The 22,307-nt window shown below is 39.1% G+C and overlaps 1 protein-coding gene across 7 annotated transcripts in view; it reads left to right on the top strand.

The window, feature by feature from the left end:
- The window catches only part of GPATCH8 (G-patch domain containing 8), a 117,088-nt gene that overhangs the window by 38,653 nt on the left and 56,128 nt on the right, over positions 1–22,307 (top strand). For all 7 annotated transcript variants that reach the window (XM_025440578.3, XM_035721284.2, XM_035721287.2 and 4 more), the window contains one exon: positions 1,019–1,091. In XM_025440578.3, the coding sequence (XP_025296363.1) occupies positions 1,019–1,091 (73 nt within the window). The remainder of the gene's footprint in view (positions 1–1,018; positions 1,092–22,307) is intronic.

Raw genomic sequence — 22,307 nt, forward strand, 5'->3', positions numbered from 1 at the left:
TAGTTTAGCAGCGTTTTATCTGATGTAGTTAATGGTTATTTTAGTTTTGTCTCCATATTTCACAGTATTTGTAAAAAGCAAATGGGACAAAGGTATGCAGAGGTTTCTAAGATCTTGAACCCTTACACAGAGGCTGACATTAATTGTTGTTTCTGGTGTCTTTTCATACAATTTACATTGAAATACCTTTTCTGATGTGCTCCTAGGAAGATGAGACATTATGTATATTGGTTTTTTCTCCCCTACATGCACTAATGGTTCTTTACTGTTAACTTATTGCTAGGCCTGTTTCATTCTAACATTTTAGCATTTTTGTTAGATTACATGTTGAAATGCATCACTCAGTCTGTGCTTGAGCTCATTTTATTTTTCTGTTTAATCAATTTAATTTCTTGTTTTACTAACCTCACTGTTTTTTCAGTTTAATATTGGCTGCATGCTAGTTAAATATTTATATTATATATATATTAAAAAAACCAATCAAGTCTAGCCTGGATTTTGCTCTGATTGTGTTTTCATTTCTAGTGGTGGGGCAGTCTTACACTTACAACTTACTTTGTATCATGAAAGCCTGACACATAAACAAAATAACTAAACACAGTGTAGATTTTCTTTAAAAAAAAAAAAAAATCTTAAAGTGGTGCTGTCTAGGTGGTGGATATGATTGTATAAGTACCTTGATTTTATGCTTTTTAATGTTAGTTTTAAACTTCATAAATGTATTCTTCCCCCTTTCCCCTTCCCTTTATTCTCCTTTTTAAAGTGTTATATACAAAAGTTGCCCGGCACACCATCAGAAAGGACCCTTACCCTTATGTTCTTACCATATAAAATACTGGCCAGCATTTCTTTTTACATTAATGCCCCTTTAATTGGGCACATTTACCCTATTATTAGCATCTTTTTGCATGCATATATGTAGAATTATCTCTTGCTCATCACCTGTTTAAATGTCACTAGGAAGGGAAGAATATATTATTGGAATATTTTTGGTTTGTCTCTCTGTTCTGTCTGTCAGGATAATATTGGACATCGCTTACTCCAGAAACATGGGTGGAAGCTGGGCCAGGGATTGGGAAAATCTCTTCAGGGTAAGTTTTTTAAATATACAAAAATAAAGAAAGAAAAACAATGTTTTTGATTTGATCTTATGCTTGAATATATTTATTGTCTTTTTTTGGTCTGGGCTCTCCCCCCTCCCCACCTTTTCTCCCTTAGAACAGTCTATATTTTTCCTATAACTGTATTTTAAGTTACTGTTAAGCTAATAGTTTGTAAGGATAAGCTGCTGTGTCATGAATACTTTCAGGTCAACAATTCTGAATGTATGGTTGAACTAGTTTAAAATTTTTTTGTTGGGGGTGATGGGTGGGTAGAGTAAAAGAAACACACAGTCTCAAGAGTGTGCTTTCTTTTTTTTTTTTTTAATTTATTTTTTATTGGTGTTCAATTTACCAACATACAGAATAACACCCAGTGCTCATCCCGTCAAGTGCCCCCCTCAGTGCCCGTCACCCATTCACCCCCAGCCCCCACCCTCCTCCCCTTCCAACACCCCTAGTTCGTTTCCCAGTTAGGAGTCTTTATGTTCTGTCTCCCTTTCTGATATTTCCCACACATTTCTTCTCCCTTCCCTTATATTCCCTTTCACTATCATTTATATTCCCCAAATGAATGAGAACATATAATGTTTGTCCTTCTTGGATTGACTTACTTCACTCAGCAAGAGTGTGCTTTGTGTCATTTAGCAACGTTGTATTTTGGCTTTAACAGGGGAATTTAATTTTTGCCTTTCCAAATTCTCCCTGAAGCTGGTGATTGCCCTGGTTCTTTTTCTCTGCCATCAGAATCCATGTAGTAGTAGAGAGAAGACAACCCACATGAAACATAAAATGGAAGCAGAGGTTTATTTCCTACAGCTCTCTAAGCCAAGGTCATTTCTCAGATTCAGATCAGGCTCTGGAAAATACATGGCTTAAAGTTTCCATTGTATTTATTTTTTCTTTTAACTAGTAAACATGTGGATAGAAACAAAATACTAATACTTCTGCATTTGAGTTCTTGTTAGTTGGAAACCAACTCCATTCACTTTTTAGCTCCCTCATGTTAAAGAGCTACTGTTTATTCATCGCAGATGTGAACACTACCTCAGAAATAATGGGAATCATTGGCACTTCTACTTCTGGTCATTGGGGGGCGGGGCGCTCATTGTATAAAGAAATCTTTGGGGAGAGGTGTACTTTTATTGACTAATTCTTTGAAGTTTGGAAATAGATTTTCACAATTTGAATGGGAAGGCTAATCAGTTCAAGTGTGTGTGTTAAGGGGCGCAGGACAGGGCATAAAGCAGGACGTTCTAGTCTTTAAAACCTTTGCTATACACACACACACACACACACACACACATAATTTTGTGTATTTATTTATTTATTTGGGAGAGATAGAGTACTCGCCATGGTGAGGGGGAGAAGAGGGAGAGGGGCAAGCTGACTCCTTACTGACCATGGAGCCGGATGAGGGCTTGATCTCACCAAAATCATGACCTAAGCTGAAACCAAGAGTCAGACACTCATACAGCTGAGCTCTCCAAGTGCCCCTAAAACCTTTGCTTTTTAAATTATAATTCTATAAGTTCTATTCAGTGGTGATACAAAGGAGATGCTCAATAAATATATCTCAAATTAGTATCTATTATTAAGCACATATCTATTTTGAGGGAGGAGATAGAAAGATGTGATTACCATTAAACTTGTTTTCTCAATGGCTTAAGAACTCATTGCATTCGATACAAAGAATGCAATTGAGAGCAGTTTGTCTGACAAAGACCATGGATTTGTAAGAGTCCAGAAGAGAGAGAGAGGGTAATCAGGACTGAAAGGATAAAATTTGTCTCAGTATTTTACAGAATTGTTAAGTGTTAGGTTGATAAAATTAAATGGAGGTGATTGCTTAGAGGAAGTTCTGAAGTCTGGATATGATCTTTACCTACCATCTTTACATTCCTCCTATTCAGAGATTCCAAGGAGCATTGTTGATTGATACTTTTTGTTCAGGCACACAAAGCATTAGAATTTCAGGGCATTTCATAGGGGCTAGCAAATCTGAATCCCAGAATTTTTCATTTGTAAGCATCAGAGACTTACTTACAAGTACACCTAGCAGAGGAAAAGAGAAAGTGAATTTAAGAAAGGAGAGGTAATTGAATACTCATTTTTCAGTGATGGAAAATTTTTAATTACTTTTTATTTTATTTATTTATTTACCTTTTTTTTTTTAACGATTTTATTTATTCATTCATGAGAGACACAGAGAGAGAAAGAGAGGCAGAGACACAGGCAGAGGGAGAAGCAGGCTTCATGCAGGGAGCCTGATGTGGGACTCAATCCCGGGCCTCCAGGATCACGCCCCAGGCTGAAGGCGGAGCTAAACCACGGGGCCATTGGGGCTGCCCACTTTTTATTTTTATTTTTTTTAAAGATTTCATTTATTTGATATAGAGAGTGAGAATGAGAAAGAGAGCATGAGTCGGGGGTGACAGGGTGGACAGAGGGAAAGGGAGAAGCATGCTTCCCATTGAGCAGGGAGCCCGTCTTGGGGCTCAATCAATCCCAAGAGTCTAGTCAGGCACCCAGATGCCCTGGAAAATATTAATTTAATTTTTATTTCATTTTAAGACTACTCTAGAATTTTGGTTTTTAACATTGAGCTCCTTGATAAGAGAGGAATTTTTTTTTTAATTTATTTATTCATGAGAGACACAGAGAGAGAAAGAAGCAGAGACACAGGCAGAATGTGAAGCGGGATCCATCCAGGGAGCCCGATGTGGGACTTGATCCTGGGACTCCAGGATCATACCCTGAGCTGAAGGCAGGCACTTTAACTGCTAAGCCACCCAGGTGTCCCAGGAATTTGGTTTTAATCCATATCTTAACTCTGTCTCCACAGTTGCAAGCATATAAGCATTCAATAACTCCTAAGTCTATTATCTAAATTACAAAGGAATTTGAAGCTCATCTCTTTCTTTTTTCTTTGTGATAAAAAAAGTATATAAAATTACCATTTTAACCTTCCCCCTCCCCCCATCTTTAACCATTTTAAAGTACAGTTCAATAGTGTTCACTAAATTCACACTGTTGTGCAAACCTACCTGTTTTGGAGACGCCTGGGTGGCTCAGTGGTTGAGCATCTGCTTTTAGCTTAGATTGTGATCCTGGGGTCCTGGGATCGAGTCTTACATTGGGCTCCTTGTGAGGAGCCTGTTTCTCCCTTTGCCTATGTCTCTGCCTCTCCTTCAGTGTCTCTCATGAATAAATAAATATATCTTAAAAAAAAAAAAGCCTATCTGTTTTGAACGGCTAGTACAATATCTTTACCCTGGAAAAGAATAGAACCTTATTCTCTTGCCAGCATTAAAGGTTGAGTTTAATTGTCTTATAAATGGCTATTTTTTTTAGTATCAGATTCAGCAGTGTGCATACTTCCCTTTCATAGATATTTCTATAATACCCACATGATCTGACCTAGAATGTAGCCACATTTAGGGCATGTTGAGGTAATTCATGACATTTTTTTCATTGTACCAAACCTTTGCTATAGATAACCACTGAAGAAAGCTCTGTTGATCTAGTGAAAGTGATAATGCTTTTTTAGTATTGCATAGACTAGTCACTGCCTGTAATTCCTGGGGTCACAGCTTTGTAAATTCTTTCAGTTCTTTTTATTTGATTTTAGGGCTCTGACATATTAAACATAATGATCATTTAAGTTTAAACCTGGTTCCTTCAGGATTTCTGGTTAACATTTAAATATTTCAACCAAGAACGCCTGGGTGGCTTAGTTGGTTAAGCATCTGCCTTTGGCTCAGGTCCTGATCTCAGGGTCCTGGGATTGGAGCCCTGAGTCATGGACTCCCTATTCAATGAGGAGTCTGCGGCTTCTTCTCCCCCTGCCGCCCCACCCCCCTCACACTCTGTCTCTGTTGCTCTCAAATAAATAAATAAAATATTTTTTAAAAAAGTTATTTCAGGATGCCTGGGTGGCTCAGTGGTTGAGCGTCTGCCTTTGGCTCAGGGCATGATCCCGGGAGTCCTGGGGTTGAGTCCTGCATTGGGTTCCCCTCAGGGAGTCTGCTTCTCCCTCTGCCTATGTCTCTGCCTCTCTCTCTGTGTCTCTCACGAATAAGTAAATAAAATCTTAGAAAAAAATTATTTCAGCCCATATAAGGTTTTTATAAAGAGTGTCAGTCCTTAGAAACTACAGTGCAAATATCTTGTCACTAGGTGGATTGGGGAATAGGATATGCTGACTCTAGAATGAGATTATCTGTGGCAGAAATTGGATTTATTTTTGTAGTTGAATTTCTTTTATTCTTACCATTTGTTCTCCCTTGGTATTAAGATATTTCTAAAGTTTAGAAAAAGAACTTTATTGTGTGTGGCTGATAAGTGATTGCTAGTATTAAAAAGAAAAAAAGACTTGTAGAAAAGATAGGTTGATAAGGTATCTGACGGGAACAACACAAAGAAAGGCCTGTTGATAAATATGTGGACAATTGCTTATTGTAGAAGCAGAAGATACTTAATTTGGAATTAAGTGACAGTTTTGTGGCAGTTGGACTAGATGTATCTCTTGAAATTGTTTTAAAACCTTTTGGCAGCTTTAAAATAGAATGGAATGCAGCTCAAAATCTTTACTTTGCTGTGAAATGTTTAGTCAGTAGGTGTAGCCCAGAAGTGGGGGTACTTGAACTTCTTTGTTGTCTAGGTGCTTTTTTTTTTTTTTTTTTAATTTTTATTTATTTATGATAGTCACACAGAGAGAGGCAGAGACATAGGCAGAGGGAGAAGCAGGCTCCATGCACTGGGAGCCCGATGTGGGATTCGATCCCACGTCTCCAGGATCTCGCCCTGGGCCAAAGGCAGGCGCTAAACCGCTGCGCCACCCAGGGATCCTGTCTAGGTGCTTTTCAGTGCTTTTACTGATTATTATATTTTATTTTTTAACAAAAACAAAAGGTCAGCCCCTGGGAGAAATGGATGGGTTCTGATACTGTTTCATACCTCACCCAGTCTAGAAGATTCATTCAGTAACAGACAACCAAGAAATATTTACTGAATTAATAATGTATTCTAGCTATACTAGCTGTAAATAGCATAAGCCATGGACGAAGTACGTAAGAAATTGTTCCTGTTTCCCCAAGTCTTGCTCTTTTTTTTTTTTTTTTTAAGATTTTATTTATTTATTCATGAGAGACACAGAGAGAGAGGCAGAGACACAGGCATAGGGAGAAGCAGGCTCCATGCAGGGAGCCCCATGTGGGACTTGATCCCGGGACTCCAGGATCACGCCCTGGGCCAAAGGCAGGCGCTCAACCGCTGAGCCACCCAGGGATCCCCAGTCTTGCTCTTTTAAACAACTCTAGATCTTTAATGGTTTCTTAAGTTTATACTTTTATGTATTCTTTTCATGCTTAGAATTAAGTATGTGATCAATTTGAATTTAATTGATCACTCCAAGTTCCTTGAATGTGGGGATTCTTGTCTGGTTTTGTGTAAAAGTACTTGGTGTAGGATGTGAAGGCAATGTGAGCAGCATTTAGAAAATATAAGATCGGGCAGCCTGAGTGGCTCAACGGCTTAGCGCTGCCGTCAGCCCAGGGCGTGATGTGATCCTGGAGGCCTGGGATCGAGTTCCACATTGGGTTCCCTGCATGGAGCCTGCTTCTCCCTCTGCCTGTATCTCTGCCCCCCTCTGTGTGTGTGTGTGTGTGTGTGTGTGTGTGTGTGTGTGTGATGAATGAATAAATAAAATCTTAAAAAAAAAAAGAAAATATAAGATCTAGGTTTGAGTTTGGCTCTGCCACTTCAAGTAAAGGACAAGTTACCATCACAGTTATTTTTTCATTCCAGTAAATGGGAATTAAAATCTTTGCTCATTTATTCACAATTATGGGGTGAAGTAAATTAATGTAAATGATGAAATTACTTTGTAAAAACTGTAAAATGCTAAATAATTGCTGATAAGTTATTAATACTTCTCGTATTTATTTAGATGTTTTAACTGAATTGGAGATAACCCATCTTTGGATCTTTCTCTTCCTTTTTTTTTTTTCAAGACTTTATTTTTAAGTAATCTGTACACCCAATAATAGGGTTTGAACTTACAACCTGAGATCAAGAGCTGCATGCTCCACTGACAGCCAGCCACGTGCCTCCCATCTTTAGATCTTAATCAGAAACCTAAATGTCATTTAAAAAAATAGAGAAGCACTGTCTTGCTACTCTGTATTTCCCAGAATTTACAATATAGTAGCCATAATGTGCTCAATATGTGCTAGATAATTGACTTTCAGATCTGTTTTTAATGCTGCGTGCATTTTAGGGTCCCTAAACCCCTAAGTTTGGTGTCTATGTCACTAATTCCTAGGTCATTAGTTACTGCCACTTCTGAGCCTAATTCATAACATCAAAGAAGAGTCCCTGAACAGTGGCATTGGGAAACCTGGATACCAACTCATAAAAAAGAAGTTGGATCTACACTGTGCTACCTTACCCTAACATATATTCTGGATGATTAAAATATTTAAATGTTATAAAAAAAAAGAAATCATAAGATCACTAGAGTGTGCACTGGGATATTTATGATTTAAAAAATAATGTTGGAGGGGAATCTGGTTGGCTCAGTCAGTCAAGCGTGTGACTTGATCTTGGGGTCATGAGATCATACCCCATGTTAGGCATAGAGCTTACTTTAAAAAAAAAACAAACAACAAAACATTGGAATGAGGAAATCTTTTCTGAGTTTACTCTCAAACCCAGAAGCCATTTTTAAAAAGGATACATTTTACTGTATTTCATTGCAAATAAAATAAAAAAAAATATAACAAACTGGGGGAAATATTTGCAACATCTCATTATAGACAAAGGACAAATTTCCTTCATGTATTTATCTGTTACATGAAAGACAGCCTAAAGAGGAAAGGGGAAATGATATGAACACTGCTTATAGAAAAGTAACACAAATAGAATATTCTCAGTTTTTTCTTTTTTTTTTTTTTTCAGTTCTTTTTTCATAATAGAAATATGCATTTTAAAAACCATGAGATAGGGATGCCTGGGTGGCTCAGCAGTTGAGCATCTGCCTTTGGCCCAGGGTATGATCCCGGAGTTCTGGGATCGAGTCCCGCATTGGGCTCCCAGCGTGGAGCCTGCTTCTCTCTCTGCCTGTGTCTCTGCCTCTCTCTTTGTCTCTCTCACAAATAAGTAAATGACATTTTTAAAAAAACAAACCAAATGAGATATAGTTTTTCGCTTTTGCATTGGAAAGGTTAAAAAAAATTAGCCTGGTCATATTGGCTAATTGATGTAAAGATGGGAAAACATCTTTACATCATAGCCAGTGAGCATATAAATTGGTAAACCACTGCAGAGGAAGGTCTGAATTACTTAAAGATTAAAATGAATCCTGAGGCTCCTAGGTGGCTCAGTCAGCTGAGTATCTGGATCTTGAATTTCGCTTGAGTTGTGCTCTCAGAGTGGAGGGATTAAGCCCTGTTTTGAGCTCTGTACCTTCAGTAGAGAGTCTGCTTGGAGTGCTTTCTCTTTCTCCCCCTCTGCCCCTCCTCCCCTCAAAAAAATAAAAAATCTTCTAAAATAAAATGCATGTATCCTTGGGGTCAGCAATTCTAATTTTCTCCACTTATTCTTTGAAATGCACAAAATAATTTGTGATTGACGTTATTATTTTGTGATAACTAAACATTGGAAACAGTCCACCATATTTCATTGATTCCAAGACATTTATTTTGTATTTTAATAGAGAGGTAAGATTAAATGCATCTTATTAATGGCATTATAGTTAAAATTGGCAGCTTTTAAATTTCTTTCAAGCATATAAAATAGTGTGTTTTATGGTTAATGGCATTTTGGATTAAAGAAATAGAATACCAGGATTGTATAGAGGGAAACTATGATGCTTTAAAAGGATTGAAGTAGTTTAGGATGTATTCGTTATATGTAGAACAATTTCCAAGGAACATTAAGTAGAAAAACAATATGCAGAATAGTGTGTGATATATACTAAACTACCATTTGTGTTAAATTATATACACAGATACATGCATATGTACTGGTAGACACACATCTCCTGCTTAAAATCAGTATTTTTCCCCCTAAATCAGACTATCTGTGTGAAAAGTTTACTTGGGTACCTATTTACCTTTATTTATTTATTCATTTATTTATAATTTTATTTATTTATTCATGAGAGACACAGAGAGAGAGAGAATGGGAGAGAGAGAGAGAGAGAAAGAGAGAGGCAGAGGGAGAAGCAGGCTCCACGCAGGGAGCCCGATGTGGGACTCGATCCTGGGTTTCCAGGATCATGCCCTGGGCTGAAGGCAGCGCTAAACCACTGAGCCACTCGGGCTGCCCTATTTACCATTATTTAATGTGAGTTACCTGTCAACCCCAAAACAGCAAATTTTCAAAGTATAGGTTCCTTTTTGTGATTAAAAAAAAAATTATTAGGATATAAAGTGCTTAAACATTTCCTCCTTATTGTCAGATAATTAATATGGTTGTGTAGTAACATGTCTGTCCCAAAACTTAAGAAGCTTTTCCAGAGTTCTACTAGTGTATGTGGAAAGTATTTTTATGTTTCTCACATATATTTTTCTTAAAAATACTGAATTAGATTTTTGAGAATGAAATGTAAACATTTTACTATTAAAAAAATCATTGAATAATACTATGTTGAGAGCCATGAACTGAGACATTCCGCTACAAAACCTTAAACAGGTACATTCTGTGAGATATACCTGTACATTTATGTTTGTATTTGCTTGACTATGCAGAGAAAAAAAAAATCCTTGTCAAGACAGATTCTGAAGGGAAACTAAGTTGCTTTTTACTGTATTCTTTTAAAATTTGATACACTATGCTTACTATTTAGAAATATAAAAATTGGGGCCCCTGGGTGGCTCTTAGTTAAGTGTCCCAACTCTTTTTTTTTTTTTTTTAAGATTTTATTTATTTATTCATGAGAGACACAGAGAGAGGCAGAGACATAGGCAGAGGGAGAAGCAGACTCCATGCAGGGAGCCTGATGTGGGACTTGATCCCAGGACTCCAGGATCATGCCCTGAGCCGAAGGCAGACACTCACCCACTGAGCCACTTAGACATCCCTAAGTGTCCAACTCTCTTGATCTCAGCTCAGGTGTTGATCTCAGGATTGTGAGTTCAAGCCCCTTGTTGGGCCCTACGCTGGGGGTGGAGCCAACTTTAAAAATCTGTATATAGAGAAAATTACTTTGAAAAACAGTAGGCAAAATTAAAGCAGAGTAGTAGAGTAGGGTTTGTTTCTTTGGTTTTGTGTGTATATCCCTTCCCTTCATCTCTGCTCTAATTTAATTTAGCAAATAAGTGGTAAATATAGCTGGGTAGGGCTTATATTTGCTAGTCATAACAGTGTTCTTACTACATTTTATGACTGGAGAAAAACTAGACTTGAATTCAGTACACCAGAATAGAAATATGTAGTGTTATAGTTTAGGATTTACGGGGCACCTGGATGTTAGTTAAACATCTAACTCTTGATTTTGGCTCTGGTCATGATCTCAGGGTTCTGAGATGGAGCCTGGTATTGAGCTCTGCGCTGGGCATGGAGCCTGCTAAAGATTCTCTCCCCCTCTCTGTGACCCTCTCCCATTCCTTAAAAAAAAAAAAAAAGAAAAAAGAAAAAATAGACTTTATTGTTAAACTAGAATGTTGATCTTTAAAACCACACTGACTTCCTAAGAGAGATCATTCTTTAGTTGATAAAAATAAGCTCTCCCGCCCACTTTTTAAGATTTATTTTTAAGCAATCTCTGTACCCAGTATGGGGCTCAAACTCACAGTCCCAAGATCAGGAGTTGCGTGCTCTACTGACTGAGCCAGCCAGGTGGTGTTCCAGTAAGCTCTCCTTTATTTATTTATTTTTTTAATTTTTATTTATGATAGTCACACAGACAGAGAGAGAAAGAGAGGCAGAGACACAGGCAGAGGGAGAAACAGGCTCCATGCACCGGGAGCCCGACGTGGGATTCGATCCCGGGTCTCCAGGATCGCGCCCTGGGCCAAAGGCAGGCGCCAAACCGCTGTGCCACCCAGGGATCCCAGCTCTCCTTTAATATTATAAATGACTGATAAGTTTTGTGAATAGGGTCTTTGTAAAATCTAAGTTGTTGTCCTTCTATATTAGTTTCCCTTTGAAATTTATTTTCCTTTGGGAAAAGGATATTAGACTTAGTACATATTATGTTCCAAACATTGATTTAAATCTAAGTATTTTCTATGTTCCACTTAATGAAATAAATACTAGTATACTCATTGCATAAATGAACAGTTTTGGAAAGGTTATTATTTTTTTTTTAAGATTTATTTATTTATTTATGATAGACAGAGAGAGGCAGAGACACTGGAGGAGGGAGAAGCAGGCTCCATGCAGGAGCCTGATGTGGGACTCGATCCTAGGTCTCCAGGATCAGGCCCTAAGCTGCAGGCAGCGCTAAACTGCTGCGCCACCGGGGCTGCCCTGCAAAGGTTATTATATAGCTACTGAGTCTCTGCCATTCGAGTATAAGCATGACTTTGGAATCAGTGTCCCTATATATACCTTTGCCCTTCTCAGAAAAAGCTGGTAACTGTAAATAAGAGTAGTTGGGGGGATCCCTGGGTGGCGCAGCGGTTTGGTGCCTGCCTTTGGCCCAGGGCGCGATCCTGGAGACCCGGGATCGAATCCCACGTCGGGCTCCCGGTGCATGGAGCCTGCTTCTCCCTCTGCCTGTGTCTCTGACTCATTCTCTCTCTCTCTCTGTGTGACTATCACAAATAAATAAAAAAATTAAAAAAAAAAAATTAAAAAAAAAAAAAAGAGTAGTTGGGGGGGGGGGGTGACAGACATGTAGCTCCCCCAGCATGAATGTATGGATTGTCAGAAGGGCTTAGTTAGACTTGAAGCTGGTCTAGCTGACCTTCTGAATGGGATTTCATTAATATGAACAAGAGGAAGCCCATTTAGTAAATAAAATTAGTGAGAATTGGCAGTCTGCAGTAAGAGGTCTGAGTCTTAGGGCTGGACTAAAAAGGAAGAGGGATTAGAGGAGAGGAGGGGAAAAATGAACTCAAATTCTGTATGAACTACTTGTTTCACAGTATAGAGATCATCACATTTAAAGGATACATCAGAAAACATTAAATATATGTTGAGGTGGTGGCAAAATAACTAGAAAAGAAGTGGCAAATTTTTCAAATGAAAATTTGGAATAGTTAAGTATAGAAAGCTTTTTTATTATTCTAGTGCTTTTTTTTTTTTAATTTTTATTTATTTATGATAGTCACACAGAGCGAGAGAGGCAGAGACACAGGCAGAGGGAGAAGCAGGCTCCATGCACCGGGAGCCCGATGTGGGATTCGATCCCCGGTCTCCAGGATCGCGCCCTGGGCCAAAGGCAGGCGCTAAACCGCTGCGCCACCCAGGGATCCCTCTAGTGCTTTTTTTTAAAGTGAATCTGGGTAAACTTATTTATCTTTTTTAAAGATTTTATTTTTTATTTTTTGTTTTGTTTTTAAGATTTTATTTATTTATTCTTGAGAGAGAGAGGGGCACAGACACAGGCAGAGGGAGAAGCAGGCTCCATGCAGGGAGCCTGATGTGGGACTCAATCCCGGGACTCCAGGATCATGCTCTGGGCCAAAGGGAGGCGCTCAGCTGCTGAGCCACCCAGGCATCCCAAAAGATTTTATTTTTAAGTAATGTCTATACCCAACATAAGGCTCAAACTCAAAACCCTGAGACCAAGAGTTGTATGCTCTTCTGACTGAGCCAGCCAGCAACTCTTTTTTTTTTTTTTAACTAAGAAAAGAGAGTGGACCACTTAAGAGAAGCAGATAGGACATTATCAAGGTAGATTACTTTTAAGGAGGCGCTCTGGTGAAGAATTACATGGAATTATTTGTACACTTATTGAATATTTCCTATGTTCAAGAGACCATTAAAAGAATATACATAATATTGTAAGACACTGCTCTTACTGCTATTTATTTTAGGAGTTAAGGGTGGGGAAATCTTCGAGTAAACGCTGTAAGTCCTCAGAAGAAGGGAATGACTAGGGAAGACTTCACAGTGAAGTCTTGAGGAGGGAAGAATAGATATTACCAAAAACAGGAGATACTGATGTATACAAGTGATTACAGTTAGCAAAGAGTAGGCATAGCTGGCTGGAGTAGGGAATGCCCATAGACCTTTCATACAGCATGTATATATGTATGCATGCATGCATGTATATATGTATGTATGTATTTATTTATTTCTGCTTTTATTTTTAAAGTTTATTTTTAAATAATTTATTTAAGAGGGAGAATGTGTGAGCGAGAGAGCATAAGCAGGGGAACAGCAGAGGGAGAGGGAGAAGTAGATTCCCTGCTGAGCAGGGAGTCTTATGTGGGACTTGATCCCAGGACCCCAAGACCATGACCTGAGCCAAAGGCAGATGCTTAACCAACTGAGCCATCCAAGTGCCACTTACTTATTTGACCAGCGCACAATCAGGGGGAGGGGCAGGGAGATGGAGAAGCAGGCAGACACATAATAGACTGAGCTGTCCAAGTACCCCTCCAGATATTTTTTTTGATGTTGAACCTTCATAATATAAAAGGTGGGGTGGGGGTTGGTGGATGACACAGTTGTTTTCGTTGAAGCAGAGTTCTGGTCTCCAAGAACAGTTTGGAAACTATAAGAAGGCGGCAGTGATGGGAAATTGGTTTGAATAGGCACAAATGAAATAGAGTGTTTACTATGTGCTAAGCACTTAAAAATACTTAATTCTTAAAACAAGTCTATGAGAATTTTGTTCTCATTTTGCAGAAGAAACTGATACTTCAAAAAGCTTAGTAAGTTGCCCAAGGATAAACAACCAGTAAATGACAGTATCAGAATTCAAATCTTGGTTTTTTTCCACACTCCAACACCATGCTCTTAACTACTCACACTGAATGAATTGTTAATACTGCTCCCAATTTAGACTTCATTTTGTAAGCCAAAGGCAGTTTTTGATCAGAAGAGAGACTTTTATAGCAAAAACGATAATTAAAGATAATTTTACCTGGATCACCTGGGTAACTCAGTGGTTAAGTGTCTGCCTTTGGCTCAGGTCATGATCTCGGGGTCCTGGGATCGAGTCCTACATTGAGCTCCCCACAAGGAGCCTGCTTCTCCCTCTGCCTATGTCTCTGCCTCTCTGTGTCTCTCATGAATAAATAAATAAAATCTTAAAGATAATTTTACCTAAAATTGATTTTACAGATGGAAAAATTTGGGTTTAGGATTTCTTTTTTTTTTTTTAATTTGTATTTATTTATGATAGTCACCGAGAGAGAGAGAGAGAGAGAGAGAGAGAGGCAGAGACATAGGCAGAGGGAGAAGCAGGCTCCAAGCACCGGGAGCCCGACATGGGATTCGATCCCGGGTCTCCAGGATCGCGCCCTGGGCCAAAGGCAGGCGCTAAACCGCTGCGCCACCCAGGGATCCCAAGGGTTTAGGATTTCTAAATGTCTTTGTGATAGTGCTGAAACCCAGCCCTAAATTCTGATTTGCGATCTATTGTTCTTTCCAATACACCTACCAGGATATTTGTGGTAGAAGTTAAATAGTAGTATGATCAAAGTATGTCTGAAGATGAATGGAAGACTGTTTAGAAAGTTGTCTGGGTATGAGTTGATGAGAACTTAGAGTAGAGTGATGGAAGTGGAAATGGAAAAGAAGATACAGTGATGAAGGATAATGAAGCAAATCAAGAAGTATAGTGTACAGTTCATGCAGGTCTGTCTGGCAAGCTCTTGTTCACTGGGTTTACCTTTTAATCATTTATAATAGTTACTAGCATTTATTAAGTATTCAGTGAGTGCTTGCATATGGATTATCTAATTTAAATCCTCTTTCAGGTGTAGATACCATTCCTGGTTTTTAGATGAGGAAATTGACATTCTGAGCAATGCTTTGCTCAAGAACTTAGAGCAAATAAGTGGTAGAATAATGGTGCCAAAACTGTGCTTTTAATCAATATGCTGTAGTCTGTGGTAGCTCACCTCTCTGTTCTGGAAAGACATGATGGTGAGCAATGCAAGTATTACAGAATTAAAATACACAATAGTTATTCTGGCCAAAAAAATTAGAGATAGTCTTAAGGCACTTGAAGTGATTATATATTCTTCATGATTAACATAAATTTTTATAAAGTCAGTAGAAACTTTTTTAAAAAATATATTTTTTAAAGATTTTATTTATTCATGAGAGACACAGAGAGAAGGCAGAGACATAGGCAAAGGGAAAAGCAGGCTCCCCACAGGGAGCCCAATGTGAGACTCAATCCCCAGACTTGGGATCACACCCTGAGCTGAAGGCAGACACTCAACCACTGAGCCACCCAGGTGTCCCTTTTTAAAAGATTTTATTTATTTATTCATGAGAGACATAGAAAGAGAGGCAGAGACATAGGCAGAGGGAGAAACAAGCTTCCTATGGGGAGCCCGATGCAGGACTCAGATCCCAGGATCCTGGGATCACACCCTTAGCCAAAGGCAGATGCTCAGCCACTGAGCCACCCAGTCATCCCTAAAGTCACTAGAAACTTAAGGCTAGATTGCTTGGTAAGAAGTTTGGCTATATTTTAAGAGATGGTTGATAATTGGTCTCCAAGGCGGGGGTGAGGGGGATGCTATAACTTCTGTCTCATGTTTGAATTTCTTTCTTTATTGTTTCTTACGCTTTATATTTCTCTGGTGGAACTTTTTTTAAAGGTTTATTTATTAGAGCAAGCAAGCGTGTGTGTGAGAGAGGGGCAGTGGGGGAGAGAAAGAAAATCAAGCAGATTCCACACTGAGTGCAGAGCTCCACAGGGTGCTCAATCCTAGAGATCACAGCCCGAGCTGAAATCAAGAGTTAGGAAGCTTAAACAACTGAACCTCCTCCCCGCCCCCGCACCCAGAGCTTCTGAAAAAAATTTTTTAAGATTTTATTTATTTATTCATGACACACACACACACACACACACAGAGAGGCAGAGACATAGGCAGAGGGAGAAGCAGGCTCAGTGCAGGGAGCCTGACATGGGACTCAATCCCAGGTCTCCAGGATCACACCCTGGGCCGAAGGCAGCACTAAACCACTGAGCCACCCGGGCTGCCCGAGCTTCTGAATTTTTAAAAAGGAACCAGAAATCTAGATTTTTTGGTGTATTCCCTGCTTAATAAATATTGGCTCAAAGTTTAAAATAATTTGGGAGAAACAAAACATATAGAAGACCTAAATTTGAGCCACTTTAAAGTTACCACTTTATGATCTCATTTGAAATTTGACCCGGGTTTGAATTTGAGCTCTGTAACTAGTAAGCAGTGTTTCCTTGCTATACTCTCAGTATACCTATATTTTTTAAAGATTTGGAGGTGTAAGGAATTGAGCATGATGGTTTATGACTTTTATACCTGTATACAATTTCATTTTCCTCCTCAGTATGTAGAGTGGGAGATAATGCCACCTAATAGATTGAGAAATTTAGATGTTTATCCATGATCAAACTGCTGAGTCTAACAACTATGTTTATAAACACACAAGTATTTTGACCTCTACTCCAGTAGTATTTCCATCAGGCTTTATGGTTCTCCAACTTTCATGAGCCACAGAATCACTTTGGGTGCTTTGTTAATAATGTAGATTCCTAAACAGCACAACTCAGCAGGTCTGGGGTAGGGTTCAGGAAATTACATTTTATTTTTTATTATTTATTTATTTTTTTTTTTTAAGTAGACCTCATGCCCAGCATGGAGTCCAAATCAGGGCTTGAACTCAAAACCTTGAGATTGAGATCTGAGCCAAGATCAACAGTTGGACACTTAACCAACTGAGCCATCCAGGTGCCCCCAGGAGATTTCATTTTAAACAAGCTCTCCCAAAGAATTTGCTCTGGGCCATGTGAATAAAATAAGCTCTTGAGATGGGATGTGTGGGTGGCTCAGTGGTTGAGCATCTGCCTTCAGCTAGGGTTGTGATCCCGGGGTCTGGGATCAAGTCCCCACATTGGGCTCCCTGCAGGGAGCTGCCTTTTCCCTCTGCCTATGTCTGTGTGTGTGTCTCTCTCTCATGAATAAATAAAATCTTTAAAAAATAGGGATCCCTGGGTGGCGCAGCGGTTTGGCGCCTGCCTTTGGCCCAGGGCGCGATCCGGGAGACCCTGGATCGAATCCCACGTCGGGCTCCCGGTGCATGGAGCCTGTTTCTCCCTCTGCCTGTGTCTCTGCCTCTCTCTCTCTCTCTGTGTGTGTGACTATCATAAATAAATAAAAAAGAAAAGAAAAAAGAAAAAAAATTAATAAAAAATGAGCTTCTGAGAAAATTACCTTCACTAGAACAAGTAGGGTAGACTTGGTTCTTTTACTATATCTAAAATGTATTAGTGATTTGAGGTCTGAATTAGTGTAATGCTGTTTATTTTTCTTTATAGTCTAAGCCTGATTTACATTGTTTCCTACCCTCTAACTTGTGGACTTCTTGCCCTTGTTGCCCTGGGTTAATTTATGTGATTAAGATGAAGCTGGTTTATGTAGAAACTGGATTTCTTAGGCAAGAAAGTGGAATGTCCAAGAAACTTTTTTTAAAGATGTATTTATTCTACACCTCCACTGGAAGGAGGGGAACACAGGAGACAGTGTCTCAAGCAGATGCCAAGCTGAGCATGGAGCCCTAAGTTGAGATGGGAGCCCCCAACTCAGGGCTCCATCTCAGGACCCTGAGATCACGACCTGAGCCAAAACCAAGAGTTGGATGCTTAACCCACTGTGCCATCCAGGTGCCCCTCCAAGAATCTTTTTAAACGAGCAACTTAAATGTATATAGAGTATATAGTGTGGTAGTGATTTCTTTTTAACTAGAATAGTCCAATCGGGTAGAAATAGTTGAAAATATAAAAATTCACTAGTGAACTCAGTATTTGATAAATAGGAATTAAGAGGAGACAGAATTGCTTTCAAAGCTGTATGGAATCATAGATTTTAGAACTGCAAGGAAAAAAAAATTTTAAGGTATGACCTAGTATCTTTGGATTCATAGCAGAAACTCCAAAGGAAATTAGGGGGATTTTGAGTAATCTCAATCTACTGTGCATTCTGAATTTTTTCTTATATTCCATGTGGACTTCATCTGTTACAAATTTGACACACTATGGATTAGTACCTTGTTCTTTAGTACACATACATAGCTGCTGTTGTCTTCCAGGTGGCAATAATAGTAAAATAGTAAGCATTTTGACAATGTTAAATTTATTTAGCTTTTTTTTTTTTTTTAAAGATTTTATTTATTCATAGAGACAGAGAGAGAGAGAGGCAGAGACACACAGGCAGAGGGAGAAGCAGGCTCCACGCAGGGAACCTGACGTGGGACTCGATCCCAGGTCTCCAGGATCACACCCCGGGCTGCAGGCGGTGCCAAACCACTGCGCCACCAGGGCTGCCCAATTTATTTAGTTTTGCTTAAGCTAAATATATTTTCTTAGATGATTTGAACTCTATGTTTAATTTGGAGAAGATTTTGCTAAAATTATGCTTAAGTTCATTCTTTTGCGTTGGGTTTAATAGTTATGTAACATTGCTTTTCAAACTCAATCTCATTTTGTTAATGGAATGATATATGGGAAACATTTTTGGATGATTCTTTGGTTATTGATCCTGTATAATTTTCTCCCACCTATTGGGAGAAACCTTTTGTTTCATTATCACCAAATTGCATGTAAAACATAATTTGTCATAGCTTCTATTTTAGAGTAGCATTCATTTCATTTCAAAAAAATGCCAAATTTGGAAATGAAGGGAAAACAAATAGATTTTTTTAAATTTTCTTTCTTTTTAAAGTTTTTTCATCTAAAATTTTTTTCTGAGGCCTTAAGGAGATAACTGGTTTGGAGTTCAGCATCCTACATGGTGATTTATGGTTTCCAAGGCATCTTCTACTTGTTATATCTTGATCTGTATACCCATCCTGAAAGTGAGGATAATATCTCCATTTTGCAGGGGAGGCTGCTGAGACTCAGGCTCTGGTTGTCAAAGGTGACAAAGTAGTTAGAAATGATCTCTTACTGGAGAACTGAGATTTTTTGCCCAGCTTTTTAAGAAACTACCTAGAAAAATATAGAAAGAAAATAAATCGGGGGAAGGGTTAATGTGGAAAGTAAAGAGGAACAGTTTATTTTTTTATTTTTAAAGATTTTATTTATTTATTTATGATAGACCTAGAGAGAGAGAGAAGCAGAGACACACGCAGAGGGAGAAGCAGGCTCCATGCCGGGAGCCCAATGCAGGACTCCATCCCAGGTCTCCAGGATTGCGCCCTGGGCCAAAGGCAGGCACCAAACCGCTGAGCCACCCAGGGATCCCAAGAGGAACAGTTTAAATCAAGTCCCAGTCCAAGAAGCCTGCTTCTCCCTCTGCCTATGTCTCTGCCTCTCTGTTCCCCTGTGTCTCTCATGAATAAATAAATAAAATCTTTAAATATATATTTTTTAAAAATTTTAAAATAAATAAAAAGCATTTGTTGACTCAAACGAACAAATATATTCTTAGTAGGTCTAGAACTTGTTCAGGTCTATTTATTTAGTTATCATAGTACTTTCTGCTTAGTACCATGAAATTCTGATAATTAAACTGTCTTGTAATCAAATAATTATTTCATCAAGTAGAACACAGGGCTATGTTATACAGGCCTTCATATCTCAAAAAAATATACAAGCTATCATAAAGGAATATCTGAATTTTGCATTACTGTTCATTAGAGGCTTGTTCAATTTGTTTTATTTACTGCCACTTATTAGCAATTAAGAAGCAGGCATCACATGTTTAAGGAGTTAGACTTAAGGCTCACTTCAATATTTTTTTTAAAGTTTAAGTAATCTCTACACCCAACATGGGGCTTGAATTCACAACCCTGAGATCAAGAGATGCATGATATTCGGATTGAGCCAGAGAGGCAACCTGGCTCACTTCAATTCTTAGAAAGTTTAAAGAGTAGAAAATATCTAAGTAGATAATATTTGGGAGGGTTAATAGTAGCCAGTTCTATGGTATTGTAACAATCCAACACCTTTTTAGAGTTGTATTCTCTTCCTATTGGTTAAGTTTTCTGTAATTACACTGAGAATTTTTTACTATTCCAGGATCCTTCAATAACCCAAAAAGCAGGCTCCATGCAGGGAGCTCAACATGGGACTCGATCCCAGGTCTCCAGGGTCAGGCCCCAGGCCAAAGGTGGCGCTAAACCACTGAGCCACCCAGGCTGCCCAAAATAGTATTTATTTATTCACGAGAGACATAGAGAGAGGCAGAGACACAGACAGAGGGAGAAGCAGGCTCCATGCAGGGAGCCTGACATGGGACTTGATCCTGCAACCCCGGGGATCACAGCCTGAGCCAAAGGCAGACACTCAACCCAACCGCTGAGCCACCCAGGCATCCCAACAAATGCTTTTTAATTGAACACCACTCTATCCCAAATATTGTGTCAATTACTCCGGATACAAGCATAAGTAAAACTCAGGGCATAGAAGTGTTACCCAACATTATTTTTTAAACTTAGGGACCTAATATTTTTCCCTCACTTCTTGAGCCCCATTTTTTTGGTGGTTATTTTAACATGAAATTGTATGTATGTATGTTTGGTTTGGTTTTTAGAGAGAGAGAGAGAGAGAAAATGAGAACGTGTGTGTCTGCATAAGCAGGGTGAGGGGAGAGGCAGAGGGAGAGAGAGAATCCCAGGCAGGCTTATGTCTGACATGGAGCTTGATCTCACAACCTGAGCCAAAATCAAAAGCCCAGTGTTCAGCTGACTGAGCCACCCAGGTACCCCCGAAATTGTATTTATTAAATTGGCTTTCCCATTTAAAAAATAAATTGAGGGCAGCCTGGGTGGCTCAGCAGTTTGGCCTAGGGTGTGATCCTGGAGACCCGGGATCGAGTCCCATGTCGGGCTCCCTGCATGGAGCATGCTTCTCCTTCTGCCTGTGTCACTGTGCGCCTCTCTCTCTCTCTCTCTCTTATGAATAAATAAATAAAATATTAAAAATAAATAAGTAATAGGGATCCCTGGGTGGTGCAGCGGTTTGGCGCCTGCCTTTGGCCCAGGGTGCGATCCTGGAGACCCGGGATCGAGTCCCACGTCGGGCTCCTGGTGCATGGAGCCTGCTTCTCCCTCTGCCTGTGTCTCTGCCTCTCTCTCTCTCTCTGTGTGTGTGTGTGTGTGTGTGTGTGTGTGTGTGTGTGTGTGACTATCCTAAATTAAAAAATAATGATGATAATAAATAAATAAATAATAAAAAATAAATTGTTCTTCCCACAATGGTTAGTATGAGACAGCCTTCAGTAAACTGATAAAATTTTAGCTAAAACAATCTTATTGGGTTAAAAGTATGATTTTCTTTAGGATTTCTTTTTTTCAATTAAAAGCACCTCCTGAATGCCCTTTCTGAATCTCTTCTAAAGGCTTGATTAGGGGATCCCTGGGTGGCTCAGTAGTTTAGCGCCTGCCTTTGGCCCCTTGCGCGATCCTGGAGTCCTGGGATCGAGTCCACGTCGGAATCTCGGCATGGAGCCTGCTTCTCCCTCCTCCTGTGTCTCTGCCTCTCTCTCTCTCTCTCTCTATATATATATATACCATAAATTTAAAAAAATAATAATAATAAAAAAAGAAAGGCTTGATTATCTCCTGTCATCCATGATGAGGTATCCTGTTCAGGTTTAACATTCTGATTCCATAACATGTTTATTAGTGAAGTCTTTTTGCCTCTTCTCTGTCCTTGTTTAATAGTATTAGCCTTATGTGATTAAAATTGAACTATTTTATCTTGGAAAGCCAACTCTGATACCCTGGAAAGATGGAAGGATGAGGATTCCTTCAGGTCACAGTTAAATTTCTTTGCTCTTAGGAAACATCTGTATTTGAAAATCAAACTAATCTGGTTGTTGTATAGACCACTAAACTGGCTATGGCAGCAATATAGTTAGTTTTATACTGGAGAATCTGAATTCTGTTGAGTAGGAAGTGGAAGTCTCTCTTTTTTTTTTTTTTCCTAAACCTTAAAAACTCTGGGAGGGCCTGGGTGGCTCAGTCTGTTAAGCACCTGCCTTCAGCTCAGGTCATGATCCCAGAAGGAGGAGAGCTTCCTGCTCAGTGGGGAGCCTGCTTCTCTCCTTCTGCCCCTCCCTCCTGCTCATGCTTTCTCTCTTTCTC

The sequence above is a fragment of the Canis lupus genome, chromosome 9, assembly GCF_003254725.2.
Source record: "Canis lupus dingo isolate Sandy chromosome 9, ASM325472v2, whole genome shotgun sequence".
Lineage (NCBI taxonomy): Eukaryota > Metazoa > Chordata > Mammalia > Carnivora > Canidae > Canis > Canis lupus.